Genomic DNA, 27,423 nt, shown 5'->3' on the forward strand with positions numbered 1-27,423 from the left:
AGGGTGCTGGGCAGCCTGCATGGCCTGCTGCGGCCTTCACCCCCGGGGCTGTGAGGCTGCTGTTAACATACCGAGCAGGCTCTCTCTTCACACACAAAACTACAAAACTACCTGCAAAGATGTAAACTGTGAAATTAAAAAGCAACCGCTGCTTGGTGTCGTTTGTGTTTTGCATGCTAACACAATAAATGAGAAGAGAATTCAGAAAAAAAAAACATATTTAATTATAAAAGAGCTTTTTAAATTAAAAAAGATAATGGCACTAAACCAGAAACAAAGTTATTTAAAAGATCATAGCCAGAGGGTGGTTGTAATTTTACGCTGAAACTGTACAGCTGTTCTATCCTCTGCACTTTGCTCCTGCTTAAAATAACAGCTAGCACTGCAGTAGCAAGCAATCTTTTACAGAACTATAAAGAACACACATCATTTTTGTATTACATGACAAAACATCTTCTATTTATTACATTAGATTCATAAATATTTACCTAAGTATTTCACCGTTTCTCTGTCCCTTACGTTCAAAGGACAGCGAGTGTGTTTTGTTCTATTGACAAAAACTATTTGTTTCACGGGGTTTGCCCATAATGGCACAGTGCAACAGCATGTAGGGGTGCCCGACAAGATGGATCAGCAGGGGCAGTACAACCACATTAGAACAATTTCGCATTTCATTCACCCTGCATTTGAGAATCCTTCCCTACATGCTCTCCCTATCAAGACAGCTGTTAAAAAACAATAAATACTTACACCCCTCAAATTGTTCGTACGCTGTGGATAACTAATCAGTAGGTGCCTAATTTTTTGATGACCTTTCAGAGTTTTCTTTCACTGCTTGTACAGAAAATGGAGAGTTCCAGTGGTTATTTTGGGAACAGCACAGGGCCCATATCCAAAGCTCAGCAGAAAGGCCCTTGATTCCTTTAATCAGCTTTGATCAAGTCAAAAAAAAAAATCTAATCCAGTCCTTGATTGTATGTAGAATATTCCCTAAGAGGTCAATATAATCGTGTGTGCATTGAAAGAAAATACTTAGTTCCTAAGCTATAATTTCACAGTAGTTACTTCAGGTAGTCAGCACACAGGTATGAGCACTTAAGCACTGGTGAGCTAGTTTTCAAATAAATTGTAAAGCTGTACACAGGTTAGTGAGCCCAAAGCATTGCTATGGGACCTGGGCTCTGAAGCTACAGTCCACAGCTCTTCGTGCTGCAATAAGCCATGTCAGTCTATAATTCATTATCAGCGAATTCCACAGGGAGCTTTCAGTCTTTCCCTTGCAAAGAGAAGGATTTGCAATTGTTCATTGTTGGATTATTAATTTTTAAGTGGTTTAGACAGTATCAGTCAAGGAAATCAGGACTTGATTTCTAGCCTCATCTATGATAGCCCAGATGGTAGATAACATCCAAAAAGCCTACATAAACTCCACGGCAGACCTTTACACTGATTCTGAGTGAAAGGTTGGTGGTTTGCTAGCTATGAAACCAAGCCTACAGTTTCTCTCCACAGCTATTTTATTTTATTAATCCTGAAAGTTTTTATTGTGCTAGTAATTGGCAGGTTTTGGCAGTTCACAAAATGCTCTGCATTCTATCAGATGTCTGAAAAACCTGGAACCAGTTTATGCAACATGTCTGCATTATCACTGCTGAAAAACCTAGAGGTCTTTCTAGTAGATGACAATATTCCAGAAAGGACACTGCCAGGAGTGGTGAGCTTCAAAATTACTCACCTTGTCATATGGTCCTATTAAAAAAATAGTATCAAGAATACAATCAACCAGAATAAGAATAAAAAATATTTAAAATATCTAGCAAAAAAGCTGCATAGAAAGCATTTTCACAGTCATTGTTGTTGTTGTTGTTTTTTTCCAAATAGTTTTTTTTTTTTTCATTTAGAAAGTGAAAAAATTAGGATTTCCAAAGACGAAATATATTGTGTTGCAGGTTTTTCCTGTGAATTTCACACTTACTTGGGAAACAGTTTTAAATATTTTTAATACTGTACCATCCAGAAGTGCTGATCAGGATTTGGTTCTCCAGTGTAATAACACTGCAAAAACCTACATGAACACACACTTCTACACAAACAGATTGTAAATCTCTAATATAAAGAGGTTAAGCATCTGTTTGAAAAATAAATTCTTCCGAAACAAAGCCTACCAGATGGGCGTATCATCAAGGTAGATTAGTGCCATTAAAATATTTAACTGACTTATTCTCATAACACAGTTTTCCCACTCATTTGTTATCTCTGATATTTTGCTGTAAGTAAAAGCGAAAATTTACTGGTAATCACTGTTGGGTTTCCACCACCTTATTTTTTTAAACAAGGTAGTTTTCTATTAATACATATAATACAGTTGAATGTCGAAAGGACAAGCTATCCCTTTGAAACATTCAGCATTAAAAGTCCACAGGTTGTTTGTTCTTTTGCCATTTGTTGTGAGCTTAACTCTGCTTAGGTTTTATAACCCACTCAGCATTTGGGTTGAGCTGGTATAGGTCCTTCATGTAGGTATCATCATCAAGGCAACGTTCCCCTAGGAAGAAAAAAAAAAAAAAAAAGGTGTGTGGTTACATTAGTATCAACAACAACAACAAAATGAAATTATTTTCAAAGTTGCTGCTGTGATCCACTTAGTTTTTTAAGCTACCTCTGTGGTATTTAACAATGGACAACACAGCTAAAGCCTAGAAGCGCTCTTATCCTTCCCATGTCTAGGGGAAGAAGTGGAGCAGAGATGGAGGGAAGGAGGGAGGAAAGAAAGCAGGGACGAACTTCCTACAGCTTGGGGAAGCTGTAGGAAGTTCAACTTTGTGGCACTGTGTCTGATTCTTCATGCAGACCAGGTGCATGGGAGCTCCCCTGTGTGAAGGTTTTAAAAAAAGAAAGCAGGGTCCTGGTTCTCTTGTGGTTAATTCAAATTTGCATGGAAGCCCACTAAATTTCAGGTTATTCTCCCTTTCTGAAATAGAAAGTTTGAGCAAGGTTTGTCCTTGCTAAGAAGGCATTACTCCCCATCCTGCTCGTCTTGGTTAGTATTTCTGGATAGCACTTGCAATGGTTACTATCAAAGGAGGGAAAAGCAGGACAATGGTTTTGGTGCACTACAAGCAATTAATTTATGTCGAGTAGCTATGACGAAAATACCACATGCTGATCCAGCAAGATCTGCTTACTCCCCCCATTACCCCACAGGCAAAGCATCATCTCATGCATTTGCAGATGTGCATCACAGCTCCTCTTCTACTCTGCCGTGCAAGCGGTTGGGCTAAATGGCTCGCAACCTCTTTAATGTGCCAGCCAGACGTTTTTGAAATATGTTCTCCTAAAGCAGGAGGCAAGCAGAGGTGCTACACTGCAGCCAGGTCTGCCTGCCAGCTGTCTGGACACCCTGCTCACTGCAGGCAAGCCAGCAAGACTCCCTGCTTGAGTAGGCTCCCTCTGCTCTCTCCACCCCCTCTCAATGCCAGGTCCTGTCCTTCCTCTGGCATTTTTATCCCAGCCTGTGTGCCATGTATCACCCATGCTTCTGGACCAGCCCCTCAATGGGAGCACAGGGACAGTGAGTTATCATTTCTGTATCCATTCCTGGTCACAAAGCAATAGCAGAAGTTCTGCGCAGTGCCTGGAAGCCGTACAGTGTACTGAGTACTCAAAAAAAATAAAGTCCGGAGACTTCACCAGCCCCATCTGCTAGGGGAAAGGATGGCAGCATTGCTCATGTTGTAATTATGAGTGGAAGCACAGAAGTGTATTATGAGCCTGTCAAGTCTTCTCCCATTTCGGCTCCCTGTGCATGAGTCAGTCCCATTGGGCAGAAGAAAAGAAACAGAAGATCAGGACAGCTGGTTTTACCTGTACAGCAGGTAAAAATCAGGGAGCTTCTCTTATCTCAGCTGAGAGCATTAATAAAGACTAGCATTTGTAAGAGGTGATTAAAGTTAAAATTGTCTGTTAATAAGTCATTCAGACCAAGGAAGCATCTAAACTTTCTAACCAACTCCATAATAAAAATAAATAAATAAATCTACAACCGGCCACATATTTGCTCCAAGAGAGACGTATAGTTTCTGTCACATGTTTAAGTGATACTAGCTTGTTCCCGTTTCACAGGAGTTCTGCTGCAAAAACTTTTTCTAAAACAGTAACACCTCTATGTAATAAAAGAGATAGTCCCCTCCTTTAAAACAGTTGTACATCTGGGAGCACAAGCTGTTTAACAGGCACGGCAAATGTGCATACATACTGGATATGCAAGAGAGCAGATAATATGTTCATCTGGCATCCGCATATCTTAGTAACTTATTTTTTGCCTTCAGACTTTGTAAAAACACTAAAACATATCTTCTGTAGGGAAAGTAAGAAAGTGTTATTTTTTATTTAAATTTAATTTTTTCAGTTTAGAAAAACTGATTTAAAGTAGTAGAAAGATAAAAGGGAAGAACGCTAAAAACAGCAATTATATACAGGATTTTAAATTGCAGAGTACAAAAGTACTGGGTATTCATGGAATTTTAAAGCTTCAAATAAAGTATAAAAGGCCATGCTTCAAAAGGAAAAAGCAAATGTAAGATGTTCAATACAATACAGAAGTTCAGTACAGAAGTGTTTTCTAGTTTTTTTTTGGTTTGTTTTCTCAGTATAAGAAAAATACTGTGATTGGGAACTGATTCCTAGTGTAAAAGTACTTTTGCATTCATCAAAGGAAATTTTAGAACTGCTTTCAAAATCATCCTTTGGACTTAACCTTGCTGATCTGCTATTTGCTTTAATCAATGGTTACACAGAGCAGGATAGACTAACTGTCCTTCATCACTAGGTCACTTTTCTGTTTCAGTGGTTATTTCCCTGTAGGAACCTGCAAGCAAAACTCTAATGCAGAGCTTAAAGGGCTGTAAGTTCATTTATTACGCCTCAATACAAAGAGATGAAGAAGGTGAACTTCAAGCACCTTTCTATTCAACCTTTTTATGCTTCTTCATTGTACATATGTACCAGGAACACCTGTAACAGCAGCCATCTTCCTCTAGGAGAGATAATAATGTACTACTAATATGATGATCATATAACCTTTTCTGCTTCCTTCTCCCCAAGGTTAACTTTCTGTCTCAGTGTCAGGGAGAATTAGGGATGTGAATAAATGCAATCACTCAGTGAAGTGCACGGACAAAGCGCCAAGCAATCTTATTATAGCAAGAGAAGTTGTTCAGAAGCCATCCTTACCAATATTTCCTCCTATTTCATAAAGAAAGACCTCTTCTTTCTTGAGTGTTTGAACATTTCCACTGTCAGAAACAGAAAACACTGATTAACTGTATTGCAAAAGAGCTTGTGCACCAACCACTGAGACACGTCTGGGAGAAGTTATGCTAATTAAGATTAGCAGTGGACCAGTTGTAAACCCTTTGTGTTTATACTCATTTAGTGATACAGTAAGTGAACAAGAATACCCATGCATGCCAGTGCAAATGAATAGTCCTGCAAGTGAGCAATAAACTACAGAAAAGGCATAACAAGATAGGCATGAAGAAACTGTGGATTTTAGAAAAGCATTCCATTGTTATTAGCAAGCAGCCTGATATTTACCCTCTAATTTTTCTTTCACTGCTGCTGCAAAAATAAGTACTCCCCTTACACATTTCACATTTCTGAAAAAGCCAAGTGGTTGGGTAGGGGAAACCACATTCTTGCTGTTTATAATTTTGATGCAACTAAAAGTAGTAAAAAAACAGACAGTGGAAGAATAAAGTCCCCAAATTATCAAGAGATTTTATTTTTCTCACTGCTTAACTGTAATAAAATATGCTTTGGTGCAGCCAGAAAATAGCTTTCTGTCAAAAGTTTAAGCCCCTGTAAACAGCATTTAGGAAAAAGTGGCTTATTGATCTCAACCAGAGCATCATGTTATTCCTTTAGCATGAATAGTTATATATGATGCACGTGTGTTAATTCTTTGATGTTAAGTCTATTCTGATTTCTTATTATGCCCATATATATATATATATGTGTGTGTATATAGTAGATGTAAAAAGCTTGATTAAAACTTTTCCCTTTCTAAATGGATTTGGATGACTCAAATGTAGCTTTCCTTTAAATAAATGCACAAGCAACATTTTCACATATTTATATTCCAAAACCTATAATACAGTTATATATAAATGGATTTTTAATTAAATGCTTTATTTCTCTTTTTCTCATTTCTTTCTCCGACTTACCTTTTGGAGATCCTTCCTACTTCCAGAATGTTACAAACGTATTCCTTATCCATCAGACTAAATAGCAGTTAATCTTCTATTAATAGCACTCATGCATTCCTGAAGGCTTCATGAGTTTTAGTGGTATTAGAAACACTAGGTTAATTCCTCACGCATGTATTCTAACAGGACAGATTTGACCCTAAGATTCATGAACTCATTTGGATTCAAAGTGTTTTAAGACTTTTTTCCTTGATAGAAAATATGAAAATCCACTTTTCCTGATAAGTTAAGAAAATAAAAATATGTTTGTACCTTTTCTGGCTGAGAAACCTGGCTACTATATCACTGGCTTTCAGTTCTTCTGTCAGCTGTATTGCCATGGAAACTTTCGAAAGATGAGGCGCTTGCACCCGTATCACTCCCTGAGGAACATCAGCCTGTAAAGCAATAATGGTGTTGGAACAAAGCTGCTAGCAGCTGGCTTTGATGAGTTTCTCGAAATACAGTATGGAATAAGTAACAGTACAGTGCTCTGTAAGTGCACTCCACTACTGTCTACTGCACTTCGCTGCAGAAATATGAGAACTACACAGAAATTCAGTAAATTACATCAGAACTTCAAATCTCTTTTTAACAGCAAGAAAAACTTTAGAAAAAAAAAAAAGAACAGTAGTATTTAATTTTTTTTTTCAAATATGTTAAGAATAACAATAACAAATACCACTCTATTAAGAACACTCTTAGGTATGATAAGAAGCGCATAAGATTGATATGGAAAAGACTTGCTGTAGGCATGAATGCCAGGCAACTCTTCCACACCACCCCTATGAAAACTTCCACGAGAAACCTTTCCATTTTCATTTAAACTGATCTTCATGGAGGAAAAAAAAAATCACAAAGTATTCACGGGTCATTCTACTTTAAATGATTCCTCTTTTCAGGAAGTATCATTTCCTTTTAACACAAGTATTCACTACAGCAGCTTTTTATCTCTACTTTTTTATTCTCCAGAATATATTCTGATAGCCAACCTGCAGGTATGACTACATAATGGATTTGTATTTTATTTCTACTCAGAAATCCTTGATGATGAATATCGGTCATATTACTTACAGAGAAAGAGGGCTCCAAAGGATGTTTTTTCGGTTCAACTTACAGTACATGCAATTGAAATCACAGAAGGCATAATTTAGTTGTGAATAAGGTCCTAATTTCTGTTCCTGAAAATCTTAAGGTAATTTTTCTATTCGTATTACCATTTACCAGAATGTATTCATTTTGATAGGAAAAGAAATGTAAAACTATCAGTAGCCAAGGTTGATTATGACAGTCCATTCCCTTCTTTTTTTTTTCCCACTGTTTACTGCAATTTTAAGGCTGAACATTTCTTCTTCCAAAATCAACGAACAAATCTGGGCACCTAGGAATCTAGAATAGTTTCTCTGAAACCATCTGAACTAGACTAATAGACAACAAGTGTAACTGTGATCAGAATCAGAAGCACAGCTTCACAGCACAGCTTGAGAAAGGCTCATTAACATACATAGGTGATTTGCTATGGTAAGTAATTTTAACCAGACAATCTTTCTGTATCTGGTCCTTTTATTATCAATTTTAAAAATAATAGACATAATAATGTCTATTTATGTTTATTTATGTCTAAACCATTAAGAATTAGCAAACTGAGAATTTCATAGTAAACATGCAATCAAAGATTCATCAGGCTGCAGCTGATCTCAAAAAGCAATTCCCTGTATCTATCTTTAAGGCCTCCACCTATTGAAATAATGGCTGTAGCTATTCACTAGAAAGCTAACTCCTGTTTAAACATCTTTTACCATTTTTCAAACTGTTGGGATCATACTTTCTGGCAAAAGGAAAGGAAACTTTCAAGGATGCAAAGGTTATTTAATAACTGGTCTTTCATGAAATTCAGCGTGGTAAATTTTTTTCATTTTAGTACACAATTCTGTGTTAGTTTGTCTAATGGGACATGGATTAGCAGGAACCTATATTTTTAGTTAATAATTTGGAATTACAGTGGACAACAAATTCAGCAAGGGTCAATAAATTTATACTGTGAAAATTCAAACATGTTATACAAACGGAATGGCTATAGGACACATTGGTTTTTCTAACCTGTATTAGTGACACCCAGTACCATCGCATTGTGCCACCAACACGACTGCTATTTTGGAACAATAATGACAGGAATATAGTGCCAGATGGTATAAATCTGGCTATGCTAATAGTTAAATACCTAGTCCTGAGAGCATCTTTCTTTGCCTGGCTTTGGGCACAACGCACACCAACAGCAACATAAAGACTTGCTCGTAACACAAACATGGGCTGTAGAGCTGTATGTGTAGGTGCTCTAAAAAGCAATCAGCCTTCATGAGCCCCATTAACTGCTCTTCCTGCTGTACAGAGATTTTGCCCCAAATCTGCTCCCCTTTCACAATAATTTCTGTTTAACCTCTGTCTTAAAAGAAGAAATGTCATTGAGTGAAAGGCCTCATCAGAGATGAGACGAAATTTTATCCTTTATGCAGATTAACAAGTGAGCTGATTGTCATTGAGAATGCTGATACTGTGATATTTCTGAACATTATGGAAGTGACACAAGCTCTGGTTGTATATGTTTTAACTACATGTGGTACCATAACACGTGGTAGAAAATAGCAACTTTCACGTAATTTTTATTCAGCTGCAAGCAGGATGATTAACTTCTAAAAGTTACAAACAGCTTTCTCCAGAGCGGTGATTCACCAAAAGTTTAAGTACCTCACTTGCCAACTAAGAGTGGAGTTCAGTTCACAAACTGCACAGTTAGATCACCTCAATTTCAAATTAAGTCAATTCAAATTGAAAAAAAAAAAAAAAAAAAAAAGAAAAGAAAAGAAAAAAAAAGTGTGTTTTGTTTTCTTAAAGAACTGAGTTAATTTTAGCTATATGGAAAAATGTATAAAAGTCATTTAGAATGAAGCCATTTCATATTTGGGAATACGATTTTAAGAGTACTTGTTCTCAGGCACCCAAGTTATGGAATGCTTTGAATAAGAATGAAGGATTTCACAAAAAATCTACCATTTAATTTTGCAGGGAATCCCCAGAGATTTCTAGGGCTTAAAGAAAATTCTTTAAAAGCAACTTTACATTTATGTTTGGGGATGAAGTTTGGGTAAGTATTACATGACATTCCAGTCTTAGCTCTCTAGTGGATTAAAAAAGCATATTTTACTACAAAAATCAACAGCACTGAATTATAAAAAATCCTCTGAGGATTGCAAAGGCACCTGCCTATTTCAGTGTATTTGCTGTTATTTCCATGTTGAACAGGGGATGGCAGCATTTCTTTAAGTGTCAGCTCATGTTAATTCAACTGAATTGTATTCAAAGAATCCTCTTTTTATTAGACAGTATAAAACAAATGTCAATATTTAATTAGCTTTATTTTAAAATTGTAGATAATATCAGATTCTGTGTATAGATTCCTTCAAATATATTCAAGTAAATATGAAAATATGCCTAGGTATCACCCAAGAAATTAATTCATTTCGGACAATTAACGATGTGTCAAATAATGCATACAAAAGGAACCTTATTTAGGTATAGACAGGATATAGGTATATGGTTCTAGCAGATGTTGGCTGCAAATAAGGATCCATCTTTTTTCAGATTAAAAAAAAAAAAGAAAAAAGAAAAAGTATGCTTATAGGATCAAACCAGGCAGATCCGGCAGATATTACAATATATTCACCATATTCTATTTTTTATCTTAATATGATGTTAACAAACTGCTTTTAGCAGAATATGACAACCCCTTTTCTTTCTTTTTTTTTTTTTTTTTAGTAAGAGTTTGCCATGCACATGCTTGATGAGATTCTGACCAATGCATTTTTACAAGCTACCACAAGATGTCTCTAATTCACCGGAATCTTCAATATGACCCATAAAACAGTACTTTTGTAGTACCTTAATCCAGTAAGTATTCCGTATGTTATGGGGTCACATATATTTGATTCTATCTGTATTTAAAATATTGGAAAAACGTATTTCAAATGCATTATAATTTAGATGCTATTCTGTATAGTCTAATAAGCTTTATCAATTGTAATTATTAACTTCATTAAGATTGTAAATAATAAGCAATTTCAAGAAGCATGAGATATATTTTTGAAAAGTCAGTGGGAGGAGCTCAATTAAAATACTTCTGAAGTTAAGGAAAATAATGACACTATATTGCCAAGGAACTTTTTTTGTATTTTTTCAAGAGTTATGAACTCTTGTTCATAATGTGTACATGCCTTGACATCATTGATGGGCCTAGCAGTAGTCACTTACTGAACTAAAGGTTGTATTCACATGGGTAAGTTGGGAGTGGACACTTGGACAATAGCTAATTAAGAAGCAGTTTATCAGTTTTCACATTTGTTTTGTCTTTTGTTGTTGGTAGTGGTTTTGTTTGGTTTTGCTTGTTGGTTTTATTTTGAGGGGGATAGAAGGAGAGGAGAAGGGGATAGCAGCTGTGCATGCTCTAGCATGCTTCACATTACCAGGAATACTTAAATTCACTGAGACAGAGCTCAGTGGTGTGGGAGCTCCTATGGGCGTGAGAATTAAATACCAGCTTAGTTTCCAAACACTGTTAAATATGAAATACTGCAACCTTGTAGAGAGTTTGCATTTTGTTTTTTTTTTAAGTAAACACACAGAGTTCCGTTAGACAGAAATGCATCTAAACCTTGGTACAATAACAAGTGTCACAACACTTGTTCTCTCTATAAATACTGACCTAACCTACTACTGTTTCAGATGCCCAAATTGAAACGATCTATGGGATTATCATTTTTCAAATAGTAATATTAGAAATAGGAAAAAAATAAAAATAATAAAGAAAAAATAAAGAAAAAATAGAAATAAAAAAAATAGAAATAGAAATATTTTGAAAAATAGGGAGAAAAAATAAACAGCCCAACCTTCCAAATGTGCCATGCTGGTAACCCATAACTATGAAACCCATATATTAACCTGCTATTTATTGAAACTCTGTGATAAATAAATGCAGATATTCTCTCAGCTATAGCCTCTTTTTCACTAGAGATGGTAATCTTATTAATATAGTATTTCAGATATGTTTCCTTACATCATTAGGGACCTTGTCCTGTTTCTCATGCTTTTCACGGTCATAAGCCATCTTTTTCAGAAGTTTCTTCATAGCTTTGTCTTTTTTCTCCTTCTTTTGGCTTTCGGCATTTTGTTTTCTCACTTGGTTAACAAGAAACTTGGGAATCTAGATGAATATAGATAGTAAGGTATATACATCACTTCCATAACTTATCAAACATTGTAAATTTACAGATTGTTAAGTAGAACTGGAAAAAAAAATATCTATTTCTAGTAGAAATTAGATTCAAATAATACAAAGCTGTGAAACAATTTAAAAAATGCTACGCTTGTGATGTTATATTCAATTCAATAAGCTCTCAGAGGAAGAGAGTTAGAATCATAGTGTTTTTACTCTCCTCAGGAAAAAAAAAAAAACACTCAGCACATTTTACATTGTGCCATGGCGGTAGTAACTATTCCACATTTGCAGCAAAAGTCAAGATTGTTTAAAGTTCCTGATGGACAGCAAAGCTTGAAGTTCTCCAGTCTGTCTAAGTGAGAGCTTTGCTTGAGAACCATGACACAAGTTCATGTTTTTATTAAAGCATGTTTTATATAATACAAAGTCTGGCCCAAAAGAGAAATGGACTAGAACACCATGTGTGCTATGAATATCTCTAAGCAGAAAAGAATAAATTCCTTGTAACAATGCCTACCAATAGGCCAAATACAAGGATTCCCCAAGGACTTATTTTTGAGTTCACTTATACTGAATACTAAAACTCTGACCATCAGACCTTAACTCCACCACAATATGTAAATATGATTCTGTTACACTCCTATCTTGCTACCTATGAGCAAGGCCCCAGCTGGATGGGGCTGATCTTTCTTTAAATCATGGAAATAAGTTCACTTTACTTCTTTGTTCAGATGCCTTGTTTGTGAAATTTATGTATTTTTTCCCCCCTTAGGAGTACACTTACTGTCCAGAGGAGTTTTTGGTGCTGAATCATAAAGCGCATGACATTTGCTGTTCCAGCTGCCATAACAAACTCGCTTTGCTCGATAGTCTTTGAGCCAAACCCATGAAATGTGAAAAGGTTTGGGGCCATCACCATTGCAACATTGTTTAGCGTCATTTTATTTTTGTCTCGATGATCAATTACCCTCTGGAGGAATTCAAGCAGTACCTGAAATTACAGCAGAACTTAAAGCTCAGCTTTGCACAAGAAAAAGCCAGAATGAAACATGATGCTACACATTCTTGGAAAAATCTATTTATACCTTATAAAACTACATTAAAGCAATTAGAATAAGAAATGTGGATATGCTCCTTCACAAGACTGCAATGCAAGTTTTCTTTAAGTAATGAAGTAAATAATTCTTGTTAATTTTGTGGATAACATTTTTCAAAAATATTCAAGTGACTTTGAAGCCCTGTAGAGTAAGACTGCTTATGTAGGTGCATAAGTATCATCACACAGATACTTTTGAAAACATTACTATTGGCTTTTCTTAAATAGAAAGTGAACACAATAATGCCAGCTGTCATGGAAACATGGAATAGATAGTTCAGTGAGGTACACAACTCATGAGTAAACCGCACTGCATTGTGAATGAGAGGTAGCCAGTTACAAACCATCAGTCTTCAATTAATTCGGTTCCAGATATTTGTAACCCAAGCCAGGAACCCTCCTGAGTGCTTCCTCACAGTAAATAACTCAAAAAGGAAGCTATGTTTAAACAATAAGAACTAATAGGGTTTTTTTGGCTATAGTAGAAGATACTCTGCATTCCATACAAATCCTGCAAATTCATTTTTCATTGTAGCAAAATAGTAAGCACATTCTGAAAAAGATGGCTGGCTTTGCTACAAAAGGACAAGCCCAAATTGGATGTTTCCAAGAGTGATGTGCTGCAAGTATCAATAGGAAGTGTAAATTTCTTGCTTATTGGGTTGAAACACACAACATGGGCAAAAGTGAAGAATGAAACAAAAGAGCTAAACCTATTTCATAAAACGCAAATGTTCAGCCATAGTATTATAATCCTTTTTTTTTTTTCTTTCTTTTTTGCATTGCAAATAATAACTGCTGCTGCTAAAATAAGGAAAAAACTTGTAAGAGAAGAAGTCATTCACTGTGAAATGATTATTGCAATCTGGAAAAATTTCAAATCATACTTTTAAAGTCATTTGGGAGAAATTAGGGTCCTAAGTCATGGGTTGTTTTTTTTTGTTGTTGTTGTTGTTTGTTTTGTTTTTTAAAGTTCTGAGAAATAAAATTAAAAAAAAAAAAAAAGAAAAAGAAAGAAAGAAAGAAAGAATCATTAATTCCAGCATTAACTTTGAACTCAAAAGAAGGATGCTAAAAGACAACATTGTTTGTCATAGTGCATAGTGGGTTCACAGAAACAGACAAAAGTGCAGGAAAAAAGCATTAGCAATTCTAACCTTCAGAGTGTCTCTGTTTGCTTCAGGTAGAAGGATAACCAAAAGATTCAAAGCTTGCAGCTGTTGTTTCTTCGTTGGAAGATCTGCCATTGAAGCACATGAACATTTTAAAATTATCATTTGTCAATTTGTCAAACAGCATGATTTTAAAGTGGAAACCTCTTGTAAAATGCTGAACGCATACATATGGCTTGTTGTGATAGTATGACAAAGGACTGGCAGATCCTTCTTTTCTGATACTCATTTCCAAATGGTCTCATATGATTCAGTTGCTGTATGACTCAAAAATCTTCTGGCAGTCCTTTTTAGACACCTTGTGATTCTTTATTTTGCAGCATTATGAAGTAAAACTAGTCAGCTAATGGTTCCTCCCTTTTCAAGCCTGTGCCCCAGCATACAACAGGGTATCTTTAAAATTGCTGTCACAGTTTGTCTGACTGCCTAAACAGTTGCACTGTCTCCCAGGTCACCCCCGCAAAAGGAATACCACGGGTTGCTGAGTAAGGCAGGTCTCCAGTAACATGAGCAGCAGCAGCTGCAGTGGCAAACCAGTGGAATAAAGACAATAGCAGAGAAGCTTAACACATATCTGCAGCAGTAAATGTCATACTAAACGTGGCAAGCTTTAAGTAAAGAAGAATACCATTGCTTCTGCCATCTACCCAACTCCTAGGTGGTGAGTCATTCAGCCAAGATGCTGGAAGAGTGCATCCCCCAATTTCTCTGCCTCCTCCCTAGGAGGGTTTCTAAATCCTGCCAGTGTGGAGCAGTGGAAAGTCCCAGCTCTCTTAGGTTTGTTGTTGTGATAAACTTCCTCCTGTCATGCCTTTGGGAAAGTGCTCTTGCAAGTCTTCTCAGCAGATTCCTAACAATCAAGCCATACATAACGCAGGTGAAGAAGGGGGTACCTGCATCTGACCGAGTTTTATTACACTATTTCAAAGCTCAACAGGGCTGTTTTTGTGTATTCTAATGGGATTCCAATTGAACTGCTATTTCAAATACATTTCTTCCAAAACTATTTGGGAGATACAGCCAATAAAAAGTTCATCTATGAAACAAAAAACAGCTTGCTGACTACTTTCTAACATAATAAAAAGTAGGGATAAGAATAAATTAGTGGCAAATTATATAGTCATTTAAAACATACAAGCAGTGACAACAGTGTACCTGTGTGCTCAGAAAGACATACAATAAAAGCGAGGATTAAATTTAGTTCCAAAACCCCATGCCACAATGCTCAAAAAGCAATAAGAACCAACCTTTTATTTGGAAATTAAGTAAAAACACAACTGCAAAACAATTAAAATTCATTACTTAAATCATGGTTTTCCATCTGTTTACCTAAATAACATTTTACTTTTAGTTCTTTAAGTTATTTAAATTAACAAGCTAGGTTGTTTAAATTAAGTCATTTAAATATTAAAAGTCTAACCACACTAATTAAACACACTCTTGAAAAATTCTGTTTACTGTCACAAAGATGGCCCTTTTTCTCTAACACCTAATCTCACTGCATGCACACAATGGGCAGACAATTTAAACAATAGTAGGCTATGAAGTGTTATGTCTGGTTTATATCATATCCTTTGGCTCCATGTATGTTGCATCCTGTTACCTAAGTATTTTCTGGATAAGTAAAACCACATAAGCCTTCAGACAGCTCAGGAGTGGCAAGCAGAAACCACCCTGGCTCCAATCAGTATCTGCTAAGTGGAACAACCTTGAGGAGCTGTTAGCTGCCAGCATCACTTGAAAACATTCTGGCCTGCTTTAATTTGCTGCTCATCGCTGCAAAATCAACACCACTATGTAACAGGCTTAAGCTCCAGCTCCTATGCACACCAACTGAATGGCCTGTGACCTTGAAAAGAGCTCTCATACTGGAGAGTGAAACAGCCAACAGTTAAGATTGACTGCCTGTCCACGGGAATTCCCTGAAAGTACCCTTAGAAATGAGCCATCATTCAGCCTACAAGAAGACAGGAAAAGATTTGTCTCAAACCAACACTCCTGTGTTGGCTGGAGAGCTAACGTCTGTGGATCATCACTCCACAAAGCTGCTTTCTTTCTATTACAACCAGTATGCTTACTGTCTTGGTGACCAGTTGGCAAGGAGGACATTTTCACAGGAACTTACTGATCTCAAGGGATCAAGGATGACCAGCAGTTCTGACAATTCTGGTCTAGCTTTTCCTGTTTAAAATGGATAAAATATCCTCCATGACTATGTTAAACAGTATAAACTACCGTTTGTTGGATTTTCTGCAGAACTATTGTATCTTTGCTATTGTTTTCTTTTGAAACAAATATTGTTTTGAAACAAATATTGTTAAATAATTTTCTTATAACTCATCTATAATAGTTCTAAAGACTATTAGAAGCATGTCAGAAAATGACAGTGTGCTTTTATGTGTAAACTACCAAAGTAGATGTTTCATGAAAAATGGTATTTGTACATTAGCAAAAATGTACCCATCTTTTTTGATGAGAAGTCCTATTTGTTCTTTTTTGGTTTCACAGAATATTAATGAAAATGCTGTTATAGCAAAGCACTTCTCTGCACTGGTATCACTTCTTTGCAACTGAGACAGAAAGGACACTACTCACTCTGTACATCTTGGAAAGCTTTGAGATATTCTACAGTTAGGAGTGGCTGAGGCAGTTCACGGATGAAGAATTTTAAAAGACTTGCTGCATCATGTTGCTTTACATTTTCCCAGTTGAAAGTCCCTTCATAAAATTTTGCTTCCAGTTCTTGGCAAAGAGTCTGAAAGGCAGTAGACATAGAGAGTACCAATAACATTTGTCTGCTGGAAGTTACACCTTATATACATGGCAATATTTTCCTTACTTTGAAAGGGAAAAAAAAAAAGGAATATCTGAAATATCACTTAACTCCAGCTGCCACCGATCTTTTGCTACAAAAAGTTAAATTGGAGATCAGAAGCACTGAATGCAAACAAGTAGTAATAGGCAGCAGACTGCCAAACTATACAGGAAGAAACCCATGGGCCTGCCTCAGGGCCATATGGAATATAAGAACCAGATACCATATTCATTCATGTAAGAGTTACGGCTTCTCCTCCTCCCAAGAAATATTAAGATGTGGCTGTCATACTCAACCATCCTGAAACTACATACCAAAGGGTACTGATTTAATGTATGCATGACAATCTTCTTAGATAAATATGGCAATTATGCACACTGACATGCAGTTTCTTATCAAAACATACATTAAGGTGGGGCTGGTTCTCTTTTTAAAGTAAAGAGAAACGATTAGGATGACAGGATAGCTGGATGTCTTGCCATCTGTAGGGAACTTCATGCCTTTGGACACATAGACCTTTGTTTAGCACTGGATGTCAAGCTCTCTATGGAAGGGGACTGCAAAATACATTGTTAAGAAGCAGAATAAACAGCATGATAGTCTCAATGACACCTTGTAAACCCCGCTCTTGTGACAGTACTACAACTGAACTACAAGCGATATTAAGCATGGGAACACTGCAATGTCCGAGCTGTTCTTAGTCCCCACATAAGCACCAGTCCCATTGCATGCACTTCATTTGTTTCCCAGTCTGGCAGAGCAGGAATCGGCCTCGGAATCCCTGTCCCAGTGAGGCCAGTGGCCCTGCAGGCACCTCTCAGCAAGCCTCTCCCTTCTTCTTGCCTAAGTTCTTCCAGACAGAGAACAAGACACGTGCTTGTTTTGCAAAGAATGTGAGACAAAGTGAGGGAAAATGCTACGGAAGAATGTGGCCTTAATTATTTATCTGGACAAGAAGGGCACATTGGATAGAGAGTACTAAATACATTTTTAAGATACAGTTCTCACTGAATTTAACTTTGTCTGAATGGAAAATGGATCTATTTCCAAAGAAAATGTGGACACTGAGATTGACACGAAAATTGGATGTTCTCAACTGTCCTCGGGGAAGATCTTCTGTCTCCAGGGATTACATAGGAGGTTCAAGGGTTGTAAGATACTAACTCAGATGTCTAAAGTCAAGTGGGTATCATTTCCTTCCCATCAACAAAAGCAAGCCTTAGAAAGGAAGATGAAAATTTCCACTCTAAGCCTCTCCAGCTCTTCCACCCACATTTAGACTAAATCACCGTGGCTAATACAGAATTAAACTACTAGATAAAACGGATTGTTTTATCAAAGAGACAAGAGCAGAAATGTCAACTATGCATCCTAAAGGACCAACTCTTAGGTTTTACAGTAAATGTATTCAACTATAGGGTATTGTAAATATGCAGTATATTTTCTTAATTATAAGTCTAAAATCTATAGAGTAAGATAGTGAATTTTTTTCTCTTCATATTGTCTACACCGTTCTGTGAAGATACATAAGAAGGAATATTTTTTTCTACAGCAGAAAAAAAGTTATATAATTTAATTATATAAATTATAAAATAAAAAATTATAATGTAAATTTTATTATATAACTTAATAAAATTAGAGAAAACATTGGTCCTTCAGTATGCCAAACTCTTTGTTTTCCTATAAAGTTTTCCATTTAAATAAGTAAAAGAATGTAACATCTTTGCTAACAAAACAATTACTTAATTCAAAGAAGCAGCTTCTGCAAATAAATAAGCAAAAAACTAATGAAAGTCAAATAGTTAATGATCCTCTGCCTGGGAAATTGTATTAAACTGATAAAGATCAAAGGATAAACAAATAAACAAAATCATTCCAGTATGCAGAACTGATGAAGAGTGAAAAATAAATAATGAAGGAAACTTGTAAAAAAACCTCATAGTTACTGGTAAATAAACAAAGCCAGTTTCCGTAATATTCCCTTCTTTCAGTTGTTTCTAATGAACCAGCTGCTGGACAAAGTTTGACATGACGGAGGCTGGCAGATGTCTTCAGACAGCTGAATCCACTTAAATTATCCTTTCTATTTAGCATTTAAAGCCAGCACAGACCATCTTTTTAACACATTGACTCTTGGCGTGAATCATACTGTGTATTTAGTTTCCTGCATTAAGGCAAATACTGGGGAAGAGTCTGTGTGTAATTGGCACTCACTCTGCAAAGTGTCAGCATGAACGGACGTGCCTAACAAGATTGTGCTTAGAGAGCTGAGCACTTACATTGCTGTTCATAAAAATAAATCTAAGGGGTTCTTCAGTGCATGTTGGCTGCCTTGCCCTGTAACACGGGTTAAGTCTAGCTATTAAAGCAGGCTCACAATGCCAGAAAAAAGCTTTCTCCTGGGGTTGAAAGACTGTGTATGAACTGTTCAGATGATTAAGCTAGTTCAGGGAAAAAGCAAGAGACTGGAAAGTTTGTGCCAAGAATTAATGAGATTTTGGCACAAATGAATTTGAAACATAGCCTTGACTCTGCTTCCAACTTGAACTCTCCCCAAAACTACACTGGATCAAACCATCAGCTTCCTGCTAATATAACCCAGTTTTCTTTCTGAAGAGATTTTGCTTTCTGTTTTTGAAGATTTTAATAACAACCTGGCATTAAAATATATTTTCATGACTAAATACAATCACTGAGTGCAGATAAGCTTTTGAAGGTGCTGAGAATCCATGCAATGCTTTACCTTTACTCTTGTTGCAACTCCTGGTATTCGAAGAAGTCCTTCTGTTTCCAGAGTTGCCTCTTCTATCTGGGAAATCAGCTGTCAAACACAAACCAAATTGCATGAATGAAGATGCCAATTAAAAATTACTCATAGATAGTTCTAATATACTGGAATATTTATGTACTCATATGTGTGTGTACAAACATATATTACATGTAGGCACACAAACACAGTTTAGAAATGGATTAGAGTTGTTGTAGATGTAGAATAAAACCTTTAATATGGTTCTCGGCTCATGCATTTTGTGAACACAATTAAAGAGTTTGTCTATTTTATTAAAAAAAAAAAAAAAAAATGTATTGTCTACAGACCTCCTTCAGAGACTGAAGCAGGTTTTTTGCAAAACTACTCAGGCTTCAAAAATAAATCCCAACTACTACCCCTGTTAAAATGTTGATTCAAAATAATTACAGTAAAATTAGAGACACAGTACTAACTTTCTCACAAATACTCTTCTTTACAACTTTACCAGAGAGGATCTAAGTATTTTTACTTAGTACTGATATCTAAGTATCCTGGAACACACCAGTAATCATTCACAATACTCATACATTGGAGAGCAATTGCATCAAAAAGCATTCTCAATTCATTTAAGTCAAAACATGCAAAACATCACATTTACTAAATTAGTAAGTAAAGCTGCAAATGAAAGTTAAAATAGCTTTGACTGGATAAAGCTTTGCTACAGGGAGCAAATAAATTCAGGACAAAATGTTATTTGATTGTCATTTGCAGGTATGGAACAAGTTGACTTGTTTGTGCCTATTTACCTTTTGAAAAATCAGTGGGATCTTGGTGCCTGGCATCTTCTTCTGATCCTGTTCCAGTAAAACTGACAGTGGGACACCAAACAAGCCAGAGTCTGAAGAAGAAAGCAAAAGAAACTGAGATATTATCCTCATCTGTTCCAACACATGAGGCGATGGTATAAAACTGTATTTTTGAAGTGATAATCCTATTCAATACATTCAGAGCTAATGACCTTTTGTTCAAAGCGTTTAAATGTCCTTGTCAACCAAGTTATTACACAAAACATTGTGGCTAAAGTGACTCATTCACCTTTTCCTTCAACCACGCATTAGGACTCTTCTGTTTAGACTTCAAAGTGCCATCCACATATTCTGCAGTACAGTGAAACAAATTGCATAAATGAACCATCTGCATGATTCTGGTTTGCAGAATGATTGTAAGGGCGAACATGGAATACAGATCTTCACCATTCAGTGCAAGTTATTATAGTCAAGATACAAAAGGCATGAGTAAAATATCCCAAAATTTGGCTACTAAAATTAAACATGTAGATATTACCTAGTGTTACTCTCAACACCTCCCTACAAGAGTTTCAAAGAAGCACTTTTCAACCCTTTAAGTATTTTTTTTTCAACACGTTGTTGAAATTGTTTTTCCAGTTGTTGAAAAGCAAAAGTATGGTTAAGTCTGGGCTGGAAAATGGCTTTTACAAGGTGCTAAGGTAGCACAAATAAAAAATAAAAAGAAACCTAGTCTCAGTTAATCTAGCCTTCATGCAAAACTAGCCTTAGTCTTAAAGTAAATGGGACACCCATGTGATTATGGCCCAGCTGAATAGAAGAGAATGACTTCTGAAACACTGCTATACCAGCAACTACTAACCCAAAGTCAGTTGCCAATGAATTCTGTCACAAGTACTGACGACTGCTGCGTGTGCCATTTTTCTGAAACAGCATATAACATTACATGTACCTAAAAGCTCCTGTGTGGTATGATGCCATGCCAGTACTGAAAACAGAACAGCTGTAATTACTAAAAAGATGTCAGCCCTTGAGGGAATGTGACGTATATATATCTAAGAAACATAACCTTAAGTGCCAAATCAGGGAGTTCTTGTATCTCTAGCGGAATAAAAAGTCTACCAATACAGTATGTAGACTCATACATAGACCCAATAGCCATACCCCATAGTTTTTATCATCTTGACAATCTTGTCGATACAGTTTCTATTGAGATGAAGTTGGAGAGCAAACTGTAGGAGGCCAATTAAAAGGCCAAGCTGGCAACAGCACAGCATTCCACAGAAGAATCATGTTTTCATCATCTTTATGTACACAAGCACAAAAGGGAACAGCCAATATATCCACCCTTGTACAAATCAATTAGCCAAACATTTCCTGAATGAAGAGGACAGGGACAGGTAGAGCAACAAGGCACTGAAGTCATTACACTGCAAAAGCAGACTTGTAGGGGAGGAAGGCTGACATGTCATTGTCTTTTTCCTACACATTTTGGTAAGTCTAGGCCATCTTTTTAATTTGGGGAAAAACTGGGTTTTTAACCAATTCAGTACTCTTCATGACTGCCTGTCATTTAGATAATAATGCTATGAGTAAAACTCAAAAAACTATAAGATTTGGCAAGAAGAATTAATTAAAACTAAGACCCAAAATATAAGAAAATGTTTTGTCTCTTCCCTGTGTATTAGTAATAGCACAAGCACTTCTGCGAGAAGAAAATACATTTAAGGGACCAATGTCTCTTAGCTGTTTCTGCATGTCGTTGGCATTTAAGAAATTATTTTCTACTACTGTAAACCCAATATAGTATTCTGAAGAATCTATTGTACCTTGCTACATAGCTCTCAACCTCCTCAGTTGCTTTTAATTATTTAAACTAAGCTATTGCACTGCCATGTTCACTGAACCTTGAGAACAGGGTTTTGGCGAAAGCAGACTTGTGATTAACCAATCACACATTTCAAGCTCATGTAAAACGTTTAGCAGAAGCCAGGAATACAGAAAACAAACAAAGCACTGAAAATCTCTAGCATCTTGAAATTGGTTTCCATGTGTATTAAGTTCCCAAAAAAAGCACTGTGATTATATCTATGCTTCATGGGCTTGAAGATCAAAATGACGTGTTGCAACTGCCTCAAAATCCTCTGCAAAAGCCCCAAACTTCCACTTGGTATGATGCCACTCAGAGCAAAAACCGCATTCTGGCCTTAGTAATATCGGATGGGCATGGCTATGTAATACAGCAAAGTCTGTACCAGAGATAACAGGAAAGCAGGTGACAAAGGCTCCCAGCATCTCTAGTCAAGGATAAGGAAAACAAAAAGTCAGGTAGGAGTGGCACAGTACCTAGCTTCATGAGAGCAGAAGAATACCCACAAAAAACACAAACACATACTCTCCCAGCAAATATATGATCATACTAATTTCTGTGAAGCGATTCCTCCTGTACACCATGCTACTGAGAGGAAGGTCCCCCTTCCTCTCTCCTTGTTTATCTGCTCTGTATCTGGCCTGAGTTTTAACTTAATACAGAAAGCACATTCCCTTAGCTAGAGTGACTTTGTGCATGAACTTGCCTAAAATGTGCCTTGAGTCAAGGTGTATAATTAAATGCTGTTTAGTATCTATATTATTATTTATATATTAATACAAATTTTCTCCAGGAAAGTCATAAATAACCAGATACATTTGTTTCACTGGATTAAAACAGACCAATTTGTTTCAGAATATGAAACACTTACCTTTGGTTTTGATTTTTGCAGCTTTTTGCTGCTTGAATTCTGTCCCAAGTACATCATAGAGAGCAGTCAATTCAATCAGTGCTAAAGAACAGACTTTCTTCATGTCCTGAGGGGCAAGGTCACCAATCTTTGTTGTACCCGTTTTGTCCTTTGGCAGTCTGAAATTCTAAAAGCAGAGATTTGTAGCACAGTGAATAATCCAAATCATAACAAATTACTTAGCTCCAAGGCTGTGCTTCCTCCAGGGCCCAACCTTTTCATTGTGAAGCCTGCGGCTACTGTGTCATGGAAGAATCCCACAAATAGTTTGCAAAGCAGACAATTTTAAAGTCATAGGAGGATTTAGGTTCCTAGTAACTTCTGGAGTTCATCTAATCCAACTACTCAGTCAAGCAAACCTAAACCTCCAGTAACAGAAATTCTGAAGCCACCATGGGCACCCATTTCAGTGCTTAACACTCCCATGGGGACTTTTTCATTGCAGAACAGAATTTCCCTTGTTGCCATTTATAGCCATTGCCTCTTGTCCTTTCACTGGGCATCTCCAACAAGAGATTGGCTTTGTCTTGCTTGTAAACTCCACCCACCTACCCAGCCACTTTCTGCATCCTTTTGCAATTTATAGCAGTGGAAATATCTGTCCATGCACAATCCTACGCATGTACAATTGGGATAGAAATCCCTCTGTGCTTATCCACACAAAATAACACATTTGACTGCCATAGAATAAAGGGCTTCCCTTATTAGGGAAAGGGGAACTGCAATAATAGATTATTTCTATTGCAATAAATACTCAGAAGCAGTAGTCACACACCAATGTAAATAACTGAGTTCAGATGGGGGGAGTGGAGGGAGAACTGGATGGAGAGCAAAAATGAGAGGGGGAGAGAGAGAGAGAGAGCTCTATGAGTTTCCTAGCTCATAGAACTTTTTTAACTCCATCCTTCACCAGCAGCCTTCTAAGTAAGACAGCTGCCTGTGCCTGACATTAGCAGATGCATGACTCAAAGCAGGAACGTTGACAAGCCTTCCTCTCCACTTGGAAAGAAAAAACATTGTACTGCAGAATGATTTTCTCATCCTGTACAGACCCAGTGATAGCACAGATGAATTGGTAGCTATGGTACATGGCTACAATGGTACATACTTAAACTGTACATAAATATAATTTACAAATTGTAGATATGTAGTCAGCCTCCTGCCTTAATGTTTCGTTGATTTTCACAAAGGCCAGGTCAGATGGGCCTTTAGCAACCTGGTCTAGTGGGAGAGGGATTGAAAATCCCATGGCAGAGGGATTGAAACTGGATGATCTTTAAGGTCCCTTCCAGCCCAAATCATTCTGTGAGTCTCTATGACTATATGTAGTCCATGACTGTATGTAGTACACACACATATATGTATACAGTACTAAACTAGACTGTAGTTCTCACTTCCTTGTTACAAGCTGCATTACAGAAACGAGACTCAAACAATTCAGAACCTATTTCTAAATAGTCACTAGTGTCTGGTTTATAATGTTTAAACTAGGATACAAGGGGTAATTACTACTCAAAGAACTGCATATGTCTTTATCTAAATTAAGTGTTTGAAGAACTGTGAAACATTATTACTTCAGTCACTACATTTACTCATATGTGTTTGGATACGCGGTTAGACAAAAGAGATGTCTTTTGCAGGAGTCACTAGTTTACAGGTCACATGTAACTTCATGCTCATGAACTGTTAGGCAAAGAGAGGTCCATAAAGAGATGCCTGAAGATCACTGACAGAACACCTTGGAGGATCTTCCCTAGTATCTATTTTGATTCTTTCTGAATGAGCCTTTTGTTTGAGGTGGGAAGTAAAACAGCATGAAGGAATCCTTAGCCTCCCACCATTTCACTTAAGACTTCTATAGACCATTCTGCTCTTCATTTTCATCCCTCACCTATGTGCACTGGATAACTACGCAACTTTTCCACAAGCATTCACTAATCCTTTTCAGAAGATAATAGATATTACTACTACAGAGATAAAGCATCTCACCTCAGACAGATGAAGGGTCTGTAAACGAATGAACTAAGGACAGAGTTTGTGTACAACTAAGCCAGTATTCCAGCTTAATATTACGAGTCAATTATTGTGTACACATAAAGTGGGTTTTCCTAGAACAATGACATAACTAGGCATAAAAGTCGTAATTTCCATGTTATTGAAAATACTGCTCCCAAAATTGAGTTATCTTGAGAAGTTTTATCCCCACAGAGCTCCATCCAACAATATGCTTTTAAACCTAATTCACCCAGTATCAGATAAATATCATCCAACCAATACCACCAACTAGTGAAAACAAACAATGAGAGCAATAAATAGGAAACATGTACCAGGGGAAGAGTGTCACCACCTCCACCTTTGCACATTTTGCCTACTGAGCTGTCTTTGGTATTAGCTGCCTGTTCTGCAAAGGGTATCTCCAAATTTAAGTCAGTTTCTGAAAACTGCATGTCTTGAGGTGGGGTCTTCTGCTCATTAGTTCCAACACTGAACTTAGAACCTGAAAACAAAGTAGAAAAAAAAATAATCAACATCAGCAGGGTTGAGCATCACTCATTGCATGAGTAAGCATTTTAAAACATGGAAATTAATCCTGTGCAAGGGATAAACTTTCTAGTTACAAACATACTGGCCTCTGCATTTTTTTCCAGCTGAAAATTCGGCTTCTTACAAGGTTCCATCTCTTAAAGTTGTTTTTTCTAGAATAATTCTGCCAAAGCATGTAGTATTCTAGTATTTTTCTATTATGAAAATATTAAGAAATCTACCTCAAATAAACAGCAGATTACCAGGATCTTCCAAAGCCAAATGGCTCTGGCATCAGAAGTTTCTTGCCATCGCTTTCCAGCCTCAAACACTGCAATATCATGCAAACAAAACAGCTTTTTTTTTTTTTTTTCTGCTGTCACAATTTAGAAGCAAAACACCATGTTTATTCTACAATCCAAAACGTTAACATCACAAAATCACAGAGTGTCTGAGGTGGGAAAGGAACCTCTGGAGGTCATCTGGTCCAAACCCCTGCTCAAACATAGTCACCTAGAGCCACTTGTTCAAGACCATCTTCTGAAGATCTCCAGGGAGGGAGATTCCACAGCTTCTCTGGTGAACCTGTGCCATTGATGATATTTAGACAGAACCTCCTGTGTTCCAGTTTGTCCCTGCTGCCTCTTGGCAATGGGCAGCACTCAAAAGAGCATGGCTCTGTCCTCTTTGTATCTTCCCTTCAGTTATTCATAAACGTTGATAAAATCTCACTGAGCTTTCTCCTCTTGAGGCTAAACAGTCCCAGCTCTCTCAGCCTTTCCTCATAGGAGAGGCACTTCAGACCCTTCATCATCTTCATGGTCCTTCATTGGACTCTCTCCAGTATGTCCATGTCCCTCTTGTACTGGGAAGCCCAAAACTGGACACAATACTCCAGGTGTGACCTCACCAGTGCTGAACAGAAGAGGTAAAAGATTACCTCCCTTGACCTGCTGGCAACACTCCTCCTAATGCAGCCCAGGATACCATTAGTCTTTTTTGACACAAGAGCAAATTACTGGCTCATGTTTCAAGTTGGTGTCCACGAAGACCCTCAGGTCCCTTTCTGCAGAGCTGCTTTCCTGCTTGGTGGCACCCAGAATATCCTGGCACCTGGCGTTGTTCCTCCCCAGTTTCTGGACTTTGCATTTCCCCTTACTGAACTTCATGAGGTTCCTGCCAGCACATTTCTCCAGTCTGTCAAGGCCACTCTGCATGGCAGCACGTTCCTCTGGTGTAACAGCCACTCCCCCCAGTTTTGTGTCACCTGCAAACTTGCTAAGGGTACACTCATCCAGATTACTACTGAAGGTGTTATGTGGGACTGGAGTATTGACCCCTGGAGTCAACTGATTCCTGCTATTGACTGAGTCCCAACTAGATCTTGTGCCACTGCCCACCACCTGTTCTGCAAACAGATCCCTGGGCCTAGCCATTTCCAATCCACCCTATCCACTTATCCATCCCATGCATCTGCAAGTAACGTCTGGGAATAGCAACGTGATACACAGATCACGTTGCTGTCCTGACATTCCTGTCCTCACCTCAGTCTGAAGAGTCTAGGTTCCTCAAATCTGTCTTGACATGCTTCATGATACAGGGAAGGAGTAAGTACAGAACAAACACCTTACTTCTCTTTCTTTGTTCTTTATACACCAGTTAAACACTAGAAAAATCCGGAATATTTTTTGTTTAAAAAAAAAAAAAGGAAAAAGGAAAAAGAAAAAAAAAAAAACAGAAGGTAAAATCTGGAGAGGCAGTTCTGCTTTTAGAAAAACAAGTGTACTTCTACACATGAAATCAACTATAGATTTTCAGTCCAAAGTTAAAAGATATTGGGAAAGAAGCAAAAGGGAAATTATATTGTAAATAGTTTAGTAACGCAGCACCAAAGATGACTTAGCCAGATAAAGATTCTGATCTCTCCAGCATTACTTGTGATGTAGTATTTCTTAAAGGATATAGCCC

The 27,423-nt window shown here is 37.1% G+C and overlaps 1 protein-coding gene across 3 annotated transcripts in view; it reads right to left on the reverse strand.

Moving 5' to 3' along the window:
• Positions 1–206: 206 nt before the first annotated feature.
• ARHGAP18 (Rho GTPase activating protein 18) overlaps positions 207–27,423 on the reverse strand; it is a 90,712-nt gene continuing 63,495 nt past the window's right edge. For all 3 annotated transcript variants that reach the window (XM_084516221.1, XM_084516220.1, XM_084516222.1), the window contains exons 5-15: positions 25,260–25,429; positions 22,894–23,059; positions 20,153–20,244; positions 19,341–19,418; positions 16,378–16,537; positions 13,768–13,850; positions 12,299–12,505; positions 11,353–11,499; positions 6,519–6,643; positions 5,233–5,294; positions 207–2,545 (exon numbers count right to left, since the gene is read on the reverse strand). In XM_084516221.1, the coding sequence (XP_084372347.1) occupies positions 2,454–2,545; positions 5,233–5,294; positions 6,519–6,643; positions 11,353–11,499; positions 12,299–12,505; positions 13,768–13,850; positions 16,378–16,537; positions 19,341–19,418; positions 20,153–20,244; positions 22,894–23,059; positions 25,260–25,429 (1,382 nt within the window). In that variant the 3' untranslated portion in view covers positions 207–2,453. The remainder of the gene's footprint in view (positions 2,546–5,232; positions 5,295–6,518; positions 6,644–11,352; positions 11,500–12,298; positions 12,506–13,767; positions 13,851–16,377; positions 16,538–19,340; positions 19,419–20,152; positions 20,245–22,893; positions 23,060–25,259; positions 25,430–27,423) is intronic.

The sequence above is a fragment of the Aythya ferina genome (assembly GCF_964211825.1).
Source record: "Aythya ferina genome assembly, chromosome: 3".
Lineage (NCBI taxonomy): Eukaryota > Metazoa > Chordata > Aves > Anseriformes > Anatidae > Aythya > Aythya ferina.